Genomic DNA, 14,102 nt, shown 5'->3' with positions numbered 1-14,102 from the left:
ATTTTCCATGTATTTGCAGTTCAGTATGACTCAGATTGGTTTTATCCATATTTAGTGAAAATTTACTTTCAGCATTAATGGATGAAACTAGGGTTTCTTCCAGTCATTCCTATTTATATTTTCTTAATTTTCTAATCAGAAATATCTCAATTTTAGTTCTTTTTCTCATCTCCCCACTTCTTTTATAGTTTTCCCAATCTTTCCAGCTTCCCATATTTATGCCGCTTTCTTTCACCTAACCTTTGAACTGAATTAATTTCAGTAATTGAGTAATATTTTAGTTTTGATTAATTGAATATTTGAAAATGTATAATTTTCTATTCAAAGAAATTAATACATGTTAAACAGAAAAATTAGAAAACATTAATTTCTAGAATTCCAGAAATCACATGTAAGTTTAAAAATAAGCAATTTGGTATATTTCCCTATTCTTTCATAAAGAAATAGATTTGTTCATTCAAAAACCACAGGCAAATTTAAAGGCCTTGCATATGTAGTGCTAATTTACCCTGAAGAAAATTGTTCCCAAGTGCACATACATTTCAATTGTGCAGGTACTTATTTCACTACTACTTGGTCACTTTTCTCCTCTTTTTAAAGCAAATTTGAACTGTGGAGAATGTTACTTCTGTTCCTTAAATTGTGTTTCTGGGGCTGGGGATGTGGCTCAAGCGGTAGCGCGCTCGCCTGGCATGCGTGCGGCCCGGGTTCGATCCTCAGCACCACATACCAACAAAGATGTTGTGTCCGCCGAGAACTAAAAAATAAATATTAAAAATTCTCTCTCTCTCTCTCTCTCTCTCTCCTCTCTCACTCTTTCTTTAAAAAAAAAAATTGTGTTTCTTTTGTTATCATAAAGTTGAAGACATGTTGACATTTTCATAAATATGGGTCATTTGTATACCTATTTGTGAATTTTGTTTTGTTTTCCTTTACCCACACTTTTTTTTTGCTTTGATTACATTTTATTTATTTTTTTTAGAAATCTGTGTGTATCTAGAATTTTTGTCTTTTCTTTTTTCCTCTTGGAATCTTGTCTCTCCTGGTAACCTTTTTCTGACTTTATCTTTCTCCTCCATTTTCTTCATCTAAAAGTTTTTTAAAAAATTTCCTTTAAGCATCTTTGCCCATTGTTCTCCATCCTTCTGAATCCAAATGCTTTGAAAAACCCAGAAATTTAATGGGAAGGCAGCAAAGGAAAGATGTTTTTAAGACCATTTTCCCCACTTCTATCTCTTGCTACTATTTTGTAGCTTGGTTTATTATCTAAGACTGCATATTGTATTTCCGCATGCACTTGTATTTGCACCCACAACATGTCTATGACACACATGTGTGGCATACACATTATAATGGACTAGAGAGTTGGTATATTCAGGTGACTTTGTGTTTCAGGATGATTCATGTATTTATTTCTTCTTTTTTTCCATCTCCCATTAATATAGAAGGACTGAACATCACAGAAATTTCCAGTGCTGTGCCTCCAACTAGCCCCTTACTGACTTCCACCACTACCCCCTCACTCGCAAGCATCTCTGAAAGAGAAAATGACTCATCAGAGACCACATCTTCTCCTAGTCCAGGTGATCCTTCAGCCAAGTCTCCCTGGACCCTTTGGATGATGCTAATGTTTTTGCTATGACAGGCTGACATAGACATAAAAATGTTCGTAACTGAAATATATTAGGGAAAACTTATCTGTTTAAAAATATTCTAAAGTAATCAAACAGCTTTTTTTATGTGTGCAGTTTCTAAGGATGTATTTTATTCAAGTGCATAAAGTGTGGGAAGTATTAAGTGTCTATAAAATATTGATTGACTAATGTCATGCATATGTGCCATTAGGAAGAGGGAAAGGGAGGGAGGAAAGGCCCCAAGTAAAATCAGGAGGGGGAAGTTTTTCCAGTGTCCTCCATCTCCACATTCAGCATCATTCTCTCCACTCACTCAGGTTTGCTGCAGCCCAGGACACATTGGAACTCCTTATCAGAGCTAAAGTAGAATCTTCCCACTCCTTTGTTCCATTCCATGTTCATATCATCAGAAAACTATTGAAGATAGACAATTTATTTTTAAAAATTTACTCTGAGGAGTGTTACCTCAGTTTTGTTATGTGGGTTTCTCCCAAAGATATTTGCATTATTTAAAATTTATTTTAATTAACCCAAGTTGTGAGACCTGACAGTGGAATTTAAGGCAAAATATCATAGCAAAATATCAGATTGATGTGAGAAGTACTTTTGCTCCTTAGAACATTCACATATCAATGATTTCAGCTCACTTGATGGTCAATATTAAGTCTGCTAGTATATTCAGTACCTAAGTCTACCAACAGGACAGTTGCCCATGCATTTCTGAAACAATGTGCTAGATGTCATTTTCTTAAGTAAACTGGTTTGTAGACATAGTCTGATAAGAGACTAAGCTATGTGACTGCTTAGTAATAATGCCATTTATCTTAATTTCTGAAACAATATAACACAGTCACAGAAACTTTGTTTAGAGTATGTTGCAGTGTTTTGAGTACAAATACTGATGAAATATATTAATAAGTCATTAAATAAACGGATGATGTCTTCTTCAGCAATTACTGGCTGATATTTAATCTTTTCCTCCTGCCACCAATAGCAGAAAAGTGGCTAGAACCTATTGAACCATCTGAACTCATTGCCTGATGTTTCTACAAAAGCAAAGTAAGGATGGAGTTGCTGATTCTAGGTGGAACATTTCATTCTAAGTTGTTATTTTGAGCCATGTCACAGAGTGTCTGTCATATTAAAGGTTCCATGTTTCACTTCACATACACATTAAAAGTCATACATTTGAAACATTTCTGACTCTTTATTCCCACTTATTATCTTTTTTTACCTGAACAAAGTATAGTCATAGATTTGCAGAGACAGCATATAAGAAAAAAGATTTAAAATTGAAATAATTGGAAACAAGGATACATAATCTTAAAATACTAATTTATTTTGGCAGTATTAATTTGATGGCAAATTTTGCTTGGAAAAGTGTCTTCTGCTTTCTAATAAAAGGACACATTTTATTATATAGAAAACAAACTTGCCATTGGGTGATATTTCAGTTATCTGCTACAAGAAATTCTATATACACTATTTGATTTATGATTATGATTGATTTATATTTTAGAATGCAGCCAATTTTTTCTTGCTCACTGATAAACTCAAGGAAAAATCCTTTAGTTCACTCTTCTAATCATATAATATGCACCATTCAAAATAGTTGCAATGTACACGAACTATGGTTACCTGAGTGTGTATGTGCACATGTGTATATAAGCAAACACTTGTTTAACTGGTTCTACACTTCTCCTAGCAATAAAAATCATCAATCTGTCAAAACTGTCAATATGGTAGTTAAAAATACTTGATGTTGATTTACATTTGTTACAATGATGAGCATTTCCCCCATACTTTTTGGATATTGTACATATTACTCAGATGCCTACTACATGGCTTGTCCGTTTTTCTATTTCTTCTTTGTGATTCTCAAGAGACATTAGTTTATTGGAGGAGCCCATTCTTATTCTGCCCACAAGGAAATGTTCCAGCATTCAGTTTGTAGTTGAAGGAGAATTTGAAATGATTATAGAAAGTTGAAAGTCACATAAGCAATCAGGAAACGTGAATCCTCTAAGGCTTCTTCTAGCTAAAGGAGCCCCCAGGAATCTGGGGACTGGGAACACAGGTGCCATCTTCCTGTCAGGTGAGCTTCAAAATTGGCAGGCACATTTTAATAGATTGGGTCACTTCACAGTTTGGTAACTGTAATGGCATCTTGCTCCTTTTTAGTATCTTAGTGTTTGGATTTTGTCCTGCAGCGGAGAAGACTGATGGAATGATCTCATTTTCTTGCCTAGGTGATCCAGTCTCACAGACGCCTGCCCCACCCACGCACACCGACTCGCAGGCGCCCTCTTCTGGAGGAACTGACCCTCAGACACTCAGCAGCACGGCTGTGCTTACCACACTCATGACTACTCTGAGCAGGCCTGATCCTTCAGGTTTGCGGGTCTTTTCGACTTGTACAAATATGAGGAGTACACGTCAACTTCCTGTATTAAAGAAGGGTGTGAAAAAATCCAGCCACTTGTTCAACGTATAGCACTTGCTCCTTGATTTTGTTGGAATTTCGTAATTACCCTTAGGATATGAAACCACATAACAAAGGACATTCTAACAGATATGAAATACTAAAGAATGCAGATTGAGGCTACAGCAAAAAGGGGTTGGGAAGAGCCAGTTATTCCTGATATACTGTGTTTCTTTCTATTTTAGGCAGTTATTGTACAGTGAAAACTTGTTGCTAGTAATAAAGAATAATGAGTCTTTAAAACCTCAAATTCACAAACAATCATGAAGAACAGGTGATTGCTTGTTATTGATGAAAGGCACTAAAGAATGAAATTATTATTTAAAAATTGAAAAAAAAGAAATACCTGCTTGTATTTTTCAATCAATTGTCCAGATTCTTTCATATTAAGCATCTTTGTATTCATAATAACACAAAGTATTCTTGACCTATCTTTCCAAAAGTAGTGTCTAAATCCTATCATGGTGCCTTTTTTTTTTTGTCCCACAGATAAAACAATCATGTCCCTTCTCAGGTCATAAGTCCACACATTCACATATGTAAATTGAGTGGCTTGAGTACTTGGATGTTAAAAATATAACATCCAAGTACACCTGGTAGTAGAGTAGTGCTTCCTGGTACAATTCAAACATGGAAGTTAAGCACATAAACAACATAATTATTTATTTTGAAGGATTAATGCTGTCTTCTTGGCATGAAAATATTACAAGAAACCTCCACATGTTAAAAAACTAGAACTGTCCCCACCTCCAGTCACATTCCACTTATGCCAGCTGCCAAGGGAACCACAATAGACTATTTGGTGCTTTCAGTAAATTCATAGACTCAGAAGTTGTAGAGGGGAAGAAATTGTAAAGTAACCAAAGAAAACTGACCCCTGGAGACTGGTTGTCACACAAACTCGTCTACTCTGCCTTCATCAAAGAATCCTTCTTCTCATGGTGACTAAATCCACTAATTAAAGATCTATTTTGAGGAATCAACCCGATTAAACTTGTAAATGCTATTCCTAAACTGTGGCTGAGATTACCTCCCTAAGGAGGGAAATGTAGCTTCCAATTGAGGAGGTAAAGGTAAAGGGAATCTGGAGAAGTTGAAAACAGGGGGACCTGAGGACCGCATGGGGACAGGGGTTGCATGGGAGGAAAGAAGAGGCAAGTGAGAGAAGAGCAGGAAGGAAGGTGGAAGAAGGCTAGAGACAAACCTGGCTGCTTTCAAGCTTTGCAGACTGCCAGTTCTAAGTCTAAATGAATTTTAAAAGTACAAATAAATAAACTTTCCTACTCCTCTGCAGCCCTTTTTGGGATCAAGAACTGATGAATTGATGTTTATTCATTCTCTTTGGTGGCTTTAGTTAAATGTGGGTGTTTTGTAGGTTTTAAAGACTCAACTAAGAACTTAAACTCAATTAGGAGGGAGATGTATTTCCAATTCCAAAAGAAGGAATGCGTTAAATTAGGGGCTGCAATCCATTAGCAATTGGAAGATGCCTGCATATTCACATTAAAGCCATTTGCAGAATGTGCGTACGTGTATCACAGCCGAAATGCAGAGTCTCACTGCAAAGGGGTATAATTTCATATCATTGAACTGATGACCCCAGGTATCCTCACTGAAATAACCAAACAAGCTCTGGAATAGGGAATAGCTCATGTTTCTTTTTTGCTTTTCCCATGATGACTACCATAGCACTAGTCACACTGCAGTTCAGGATGTGATGTCTGGGGGAAGATTATAATGTACATTAAGTTCTTTGAAGCCTGACAAGGAAAAATCTTAACTGAGCACAATGTGAATCTTCTATAACACTAGATTCTATACTTATTATCTCATCAATTATTAGAAAATAAGGGAATTATTTCAGTATAATGTACCAATACTGTGTATTGGATCCAAAACAATTTGATATTTTTCTGGTAAGGGAATTTACCCAGTGAAAGTAGAAATGTAACCTTCAGCCAGAAAGAACTCTGAGCTCAGCTACTGAATAGGCAGGAGCCCATTGTTTCTATTTTAAGAAAATTAAAACTGAGCACCTGCACACAGAGATCCTTCCCTAGAGAGGTGCACTCATGCCAGGTTCTCAGCAGGTGCCAGGCCCTACTTCCTCTTGTATCAACCTTAACACAGTCTTTTATATGCAGAGTTTCATTTTAGTCTTCATGTTATCTGCATCACCAAGATAGCATCCCTCTCTGCTGCTCTAATATATTTTCAATATTGCCTAAAGCAACTCTCAGCTAAAAAGCTTGGTCTCCCTGTGCTGTCCAAGCTACTTCCTGGGACTCCAAATATTTTTTAATTTGTAGTCTGATTACAAAGCTGCATAGGTTTCCAGTTGTCTGCCCCTAAGATTCATATTTCCCACAAGTCCACATGCTTTTAGCACAGTTTTGCAGAATGCATATATTGTGATACAGCAGTTATGCCTGATGCTCCTGCTCTGCCTTAGCTTCAGTAATCATATTTATGTGGGTTGTCTAACTACTGCCCTTGCGTGATAGGATCAAGTGACAGTGCTGATGGCCCTTTTGATTGCAGGTGTCCCTGATGGGAGGAGACTAATCAGCACCATTCCTGCAGACACAGCCTTCCCTCCAGCAGTCACCCGCATACCTGCATACAACAGCTCTGCTGTCTTACCTGCACACACCACCAACATCAGCACCACAGAGAACTCCTCAGGTTTGCCTATGATGTTGCAGGTGCTTTAGGCTACGGATAATGAAATAGAAACTAGAAACTGGAATGCATCTCTTGTATCACTCCAAATATTATTTGCAGGCTTCCTAATTTATGGAATTTTACATCTTGATACTAAATTAAGCACAAGAAACTTACCAGTAAGCTTTCTCTGGGCATGTTTTTATTACTAAGATTATAAAGGTTTGTGGTAAAAAAAAGAATAGATAATGAATGAGCTTTCATGTCATCTAGCCCTGGGATCAAATTCAGCTTCTTCATTTTTCTAGCTGATTTTAGGACCAGTTGCTAGTATTTTCTGAATATTGATTCTCCCTTCTGTAAAAATGGATATAATAATACTCATTTCATGAGATTGATATGAAAAACTGAATGTGCAAAAAAGTGTGATATGCAATGGATATTACAAAAGGGTAACCAATCCCCTTAATATGGAAAATAAGGAGAGTCGTAATTGAAAGGAGAAAGAATCCTTTAAAGAGGATTACACATCAGATAAGAATAAAACTAGAAGATGCATAATTTGCTATCAACTTACATGATGTTTAGTTCAAATTACTTGAAATATTAATTATCTAAAAGGGTTTTCATAGGAAATCTTTGGTTCATTTGATTATTTCAAAAATAAGCAAGTGTCTGTTCAAACAAGGATTCCTAGAGCAAACATTTGATCAGCACATTATCTTTGCTAAAGAGTCTTCCCCCTCACCCTTTAATAGGACAAACTCATTAACTTTTATTCTTCTGTTCATGTCCTTATAGGTTCTGACAATACAACTCCAGGAGCCACTCCATTGAGCACTGCCCCTCCAACCACAACAAAAGGTGACAACCGTCCTCTCAGTCATGCAGTTGTGCTCTCACCACTACTGTGGATGTACTCACAGCCTGGTCTTCCATCTCTTTTTCCTGGGGCTGCTTTCTTTGCGATGTTCAACTTAGCATTCCACTCCTAAGAGCCATGGGATAGCAGTTTAGTCCTGTATCCATTTGGCAGTGCAAGAACTGATGAGATCAGCATATAATCTTACCGTAATAGCCACCATACTGCAGTAATGCTCCCCACAAATTGTATGCTTTATGAAAACATATGAGAAATAACCACATCTATTAGAAATTCTTTCTCTAAGAGTGGGCTTGGGTATTAGTGTGGAAATGAATAATGCTGTCAGTGGAGCTCTCCTTTCTAAGTGTTGGATAGGTAGCAGAGGATGGGTGGCAGTTTTGGTCAAGCAATGTGCAGGCATGGAGGTCAATGGATAAGGCTTCTGGGGAATGCCCGCAGCAATGGTGGCATCTGGATTGGCAAAAGCAGAGTCTGCAAGTCCACCATTCTCCCCCAAATTCTTCCAACTCTGAGAGAAGACCAGCAGAGATCTCTTACCATCCATGTATTGCATTTCTTCCCAACTCTTCAGTCAAATCATATGCTCACACAATATACTACTCAGTTTGTCGAAAGAGAAATTTATTGTTCTCTTTGCAAAACCTTTTTTTTTTAAAAAAAAGGAGCTTACAGAAGTTAAACTAAATAACAACACAGTCTTTAAGTATAATATGATTTTTAAAATCAAAGTATAAACTTCTCTCAATAAGCATTATAGCCATGAAAGTTAAGGTTTAGATTAGCAAAGGGGAAGAGGACCTTTAAAATACCTTTGGCAGTGTGACTATTTGACCATGTCATCATAATGCATTCAGATGTGTACCAAAGAGTCTTGATATTTTTTAAAATACTTTTAGGTATAGATGGACACAATGCCTTTATTTTATTTACTTATTTTCATGTGTGGAGGATAGAACCCAGTGCTCACTCATGCTAAGCAAGTGCTCCACCGCTGAGTCAGCCTTTAATATTGTTGTTGTTGCAATTGTGTTTGGTGAATATTTTATAGAACTAGCTCATTACTTTCTAACATTTGGGGTTTGATATCAGAACAAGGTACTAGGCAAACTCTCCATTGTATTAACCTAACTAGATAGATTTTATAGTTCACGAAGTTAAAAAACAAAAATATGAACTACCTTCCCCCCAAATGACTAGAGAAGCTAAAAAAATTAAATTAAAAAAATTAATAATATCTTTTCTTTTTTTTATTACAGCTGCTACTACAACTGAACTACCACCATGTGGTAAGTTTGTTTATTTAGAGGTAACCTATATCAGTGTGGAATAGCACTTTAATTATTTTCTTCTTCATTCTAAGATTTCAAGAAGAACCCCTGGCTCTAATTTCACATGAATTGACTAGCCCCAGATCTTGAGAGCCAGGATTCCTCAGGGGCAAGATGGTTAGATTTCACATTAAGCCCTGGTTTTGAGTTCCAGGATTGTAAAGTTGACAGACAACTTTGATGAAGCCTCTTAATTATAGTTAGTTATTTGTAAAATGTAATGATAGCAAGTTAACTTTGGAATGGGGCAAAGATAATAATATGTGATTAATACTTTCAAAACATATTAAGAAGGAAAGAAGAAAAACAAATCCATTTCTGATCCCCTCATCTCTCTATCTTGCCAGGCCAGGGGATAGCTCAGTACACACATATGGAAACAGTATGTCCATTCTTCTCTCATTTTCTTCTTCTTGTCCCAGCAGAAGCAAAGTCTTCACAGTCAGGTTCATCCTTACATTTCCTTCTAAATCTCACCACTGAAGCCACTACCTTCAGTAGCTTTCTATAGGCTGATCTTTATACTAAGTGTATACATTTGTTTCATGCATTTGTTTAGGTAATGCAACCTTTTATGTTCAGGTTTCTGTGCAACTCTCCCCTGGTATCATCCTCTATTTACATTCTTCTCTTCAGTAAGACAAAACTACTTTTGCAAACACACAGGCTCCTGCCTTTGTGTCTCCTCCTGCTCTTTCTCTATACATCCAGTCCCACTCCATACTCTCTGGCCCCTGTATTTGGTATTCTATCTTCCATTCATATTTTAAAACACAAACAGAGTCATCTTTTCTGGAAATCCTCCACTATCCCTCCAATATGAATAGTTGTCTCTCTCTTTACTCACAGATTATTCTTGCATAATCTTATTACAGACCTTTGCTTATCTCCTGCAATTGAATCTGTGTTTATCTTCATATTCAAGTCTACATTTCTAAAAGTTGATTATGTCTGACTTCCTTTTGTATTTCTAGAGTTTGTGACAGTATCCTAAGCATAACAAGGTCTTAAGAATTTTTGTGAAATAAAAATGAGTGAATAGATTGATATTGTTAAAAAGATAGTTTTTACCCATCAATAGGAATTGTTGACATTAAATTAAATAAAAGTGTTTAGGAGGTGTTTGTTATTATAAAAAAATTCAGTCAAGGATTGAATGAGGGCCTATGGTCTATAAAACATTCCACATATTTGGAGAAACAGAATTTATAACCACATTTTAGAAAACAAGGGAAATTATAAATTAGAGGAAATTTGTCAGATTTGTGCCTCAATTCAATAAGCAATTATTGAGCTTTTACTAATGATATTATGTATTGACCTGAATTTATGTCAATGTTCAAAATAAACTAATTATGGTTTTCATGAAATTAATAGCCCCAATAGGAAGATAGAGATTAACACAGTAACCATCCAAATATAAATTTATAAGTCCTTGATAAATAAAGTAAAGGGAACTATTAAAGAGTGGTGTGGAGGCCCCTGATGTATTTCTTTTGTTTTTTTAATGTTTGTGGGGATATTTTGTTAGTAATTTGACATTTTTAAAAATAAATAGTAAGGAATTTGTATTTAATGTAGTTTTATTTATTTTATAAACAATAATCCATACTTTTATTTTCTTTCAGAGGAAATATTCAAGAACATCTCTGTGAATTATAAATATGACAAAAATAATAAATCATTTACAGCAGAGCTGAATGTTACAGATGATGTGTTGTGTGACTTTAAAGATTGTAAATCAAAGTTGCAAGGTCTACGGGGATGTCACAATGATATTTTTAATCTATCACATACTTCATGTACTACTCCTTTTAAAGTGATAAAATTAGAAGTACCACCAGGTAAATATCAATTTATTTCTATTTGTATATTTATAAACACAGCATAGTTTGCATGTGTGTTCTAGTGGTCCCGGGAACTAGTCTGATGAGAGAACAGGGCTGAAGGAATTCAATTAGACAGTGAATGAATTGTATGTTCCCCTAATCCAGGAAAAATGATGAAGTCATACAAGCCTTCTCTTCATGTCCTGGGCCACCCCTTCTACTTCTTTTACAAAGAGGTCATGTAACTTAAATATGATTTATTCCACTGCCTGATTTTATATGTTTTCTCTTCTCTTATTTAATTCAAGTTATTATATATGTATATATTATATATGCACATATATTTTATACATATACATATTTAAATTAAGGATCTGATGTGTATGGAAAGAACCAAAATAATTTCACAGTAGAGTTTCATTGTGTTAGGACATCAAGCTGATTTTGTGAACTACACCATTGCTGGGAAAGAGAAATGACCTCAGGTGTCAAGCAGACTCCAGTGAAGTATTTCTTAGCAAAATACATATGGAAGAGTGATTGAAAAAGCCCAGACAGTTACCTAAAAATTCTCATGTCATTTAGTAAAGTGAAGATTATTGAGCAATTTATTAACATTTGAATATGTTATAATCTGATGTTTTTAAAAAATCCACTTAATTCATTTGTTTTCCCAAAACTACTGAAATAAAAAATCAGTTGAATGCAGAAAATGACAATATTTAAAAATGCCTTCCTCAAGACGGAAAACTTCAATATTTTGTGCAATAATAGTCCTAGTAAAAGTCAAAGAGTTCACAGAAAAATGAACATACAAATAAGAAAGCAAATGAAATATTTAAAAATATGCAAAACTGCAATTTTATCTCGACATTTTCAAGCTTTATTTTTAAACATAGCATAAATTCTAAATGAAACCCTACTGAAGTGTATGGTGTTCAAAATATAATAAATACTATTTTTCATAAAGAATGATAAAAGTTTGAAGTGATTAGATATAACTACCCTTACATTATTACACAACACATACATGTATCAAAACATCACATTGTACATCACAAATTAGTAAAATTATGTGTTAATTAAAAATAAAGGCAAACCAATAATAATAATAATAATAATAATAATAATAATAATAATCAGGAAGCACCAAACCGTGAAGGTCATCAGGCTTTTTCAAAAGCCATACATATGCTTATGAAATCTTGATATGAATATAATTTTAGAGACTTTAGTTGGGAAATAATACAGATTGTAAAGTGTTAATCAGGTCTATTTTTGTATATTCTTGATAGATCTTGAAACGTTTGAGTTAGATGATTGCACACCAATAGAAGCAGCAAATACTTCGATTTGTTTAAAATGGAGAGGAAAACCTGCTTGTGGTGAAGAGAAATTTAGATACGAATATCAATGTGGTAAGACTATAACATTGATCAGATAATTTTTTTAATGCTACAAAGTTTTTCTAGATACTGGTTAATTCTTTTTCTCCCCCTCCCCTGCCTATCTCTTGCCTTTTATTTATTTATTTACTTGGTTTATGAGATGTTTGAAGTCAAACAACTGTATTATTTATACTGCTCAATTTCACAAAATGGAGACTCAACCTGTAAGATCCATACCGACAAAGTAAAAGTTTATTAATTTAAATATTTTTCTTGGCAATTGCTATATACAAGGCATTGTTGACAAGATTATACTCTGATAGAAAGGGAAAACTGATAGGGGATTGTAAGATTCAAGAGTTTACTGTGTCAAATTCCATCAAGAAAGTTCACACAGAAGGTCAAGAATACTTAATGATAATAATAGTTGTTATTATTATTGGAAAATAATTATAATGGCAAAACAGCAACTGCTTCTAGGCTCTTGGCATAAAGACCCCTGCCAAGCCATATTTGGTAAGACGGACAGATATGCACACCCCCCCCCCACACACATGTGCACACAGAGGATGGAGTGCAGCATCTGCTGTCATCATCATGTTAAGGGAGAGGTGCCTGCTACAGTGTAAGCACTGTGAGCACGGCCAGAGCAAACAGGTGACAGATGGACAATTAAAAAACCGTCTGTCCAGGCAAAGGCTAACTAAGGTGCAATCTCAGTTCTGAACAGAGAATGCTGAGGCAAGGCCTCCTTCCATCATTAAATGAGGGATACTCTCAAATGAAGTTACTCTTGCTACGTATTTCCTTAAAAATGGAGTGTAGCAAAACCATTTTCAGGACCTTTGACTTACTATTTCAATCATTTGCATTGGTTTCCTAGCTAATCAATATATTATAGAACCATAAATATGGATTAAAAAAGAAAGTTAGATGTGATATATTTATGTACTCATATGCAATAATTATTTCTTTCAGATAATTTGACATCTTCTGAGAAAGAAGCAAAATTTGTAGACCTTTCTCCGAAAAAAAACTATAGTTGTATATCAAAAGTGTTCTATAATGGCCAATCATATACTAATGACAGTAGATTTATTGAAACAGATTTTGGAAGTGAGTATGTTACTTATATTTATATGTAAAATTGCTTTCCCTTTTATGTTCTTATACAGAAAATAATGGAATTTTAGAGAACAATTTTTTATCACTTTTTAAAGTTGAACTTGAAAATAAATTACACAAGGCCCTAACTTCTGTCAGTTTATTTACTTGTTTATTTTTTCTGTTTAAAGCTGTAATAAGATCATATTGGAAACAGAACTGAAATAAGTAAAATGTTTTGTTTTCTCACTTGTCATCTCATTTTCCCTTCTTTTAATAGCACAATTCTCTGTTTTGTATATTTCTGTACCTTCTGCCCCTCTGTCAAAGCCTGCCTCTATGACAGAAGTAAAATGAGCAAAGAAACTCACAAAGCACAGTAGTATATCTAAGTATTGATTGCAAAATAGTTATTATTGTTATCAAAGAACTGGCAATATAAGTCATAAGAAGATAATAATTCTTAATGAATAACTGAAGCGTGAGATTATGAAATATAATAGCATTTAGGAGAATGGGTGAAAAAGTGTTAAAATTTACACATTTATTTAGAACTATAAAGAGTCCAATTAAATTCAGAATTTTCTAGGAAAATGCATTTATTATTTGTCTGACAATTTATGAGTAACCACCATAAGGAAAGTAAAAGAGATGGGACTTCCAACAAGCAGTAGAAGAGAATTATGGAATGAAGAGTTCTATGTGTCACAGAAGGAAGGGTGATATGGAGGAGCAAGAGGAGGAGGGGGAGGAAGAGCAAAAGAGGAGAAGGAAGAGCAGAAAGAGG

The 14,102-nt window shown here is 34.9% G+C and overlaps 1 protein-coding gene across 1 annotated transcript in view; it reads left to right on the top strand.

The window, feature by feature from the left end:
* Positions 1–14,102, top strand: part of PTPRC (protein tyrosine phosphatase receptor type C) — a 112,170-nt gene that overhangs the window by 52,749 nt on the left and 45,319 nt on the right. Inside the window, exons 3-10 of the mRNA XM_081299748.1 lie at positions 1,446–1,583; positions 3,884–4,027; positions 6,658–6,801; positions 7,582–7,644; positions 8,923–8,952; positions 10,623–10,838; positions 12,119–12,241; positions 13,190–13,327. Coding sequence (XP_081155874.1) covers positions 1,446–1,583; positions 3,884–4,027; positions 6,658–6,801; positions 7,582–7,644; positions 8,923–8,952; positions 10,623–10,838; positions 12,119–12,241; positions 13,190–13,327 — 996 coding nt within the window. The remainder of the gene's footprint in view (positions 1–1,445; positions 1,584–3,883; positions 4,028–6,657; positions 6,802–7,581; positions 7,645–8,922; positions 8,953–10,622; positions 10,839–12,118; positions 12,242–13,189; positions 13,328–14,102) is intronic.

The sequence above is a fragment of the Spermophilus citellus genome (assembly GCF_964194105.1).
Source record: "Spermophilus citellus genome assembly, chromosome: 6".
Classification (NCBI taxonomy): Eukaryota; Metazoa; Chordata; class Mammalia; order Rodentia; family Sciuridae; genus Spermophilus; species Spermophilus citellus.
Note: the sequence above shows the minus strand (reverse complement) of the source record. Positions and strands in the feature narration are given on the sequence as shown.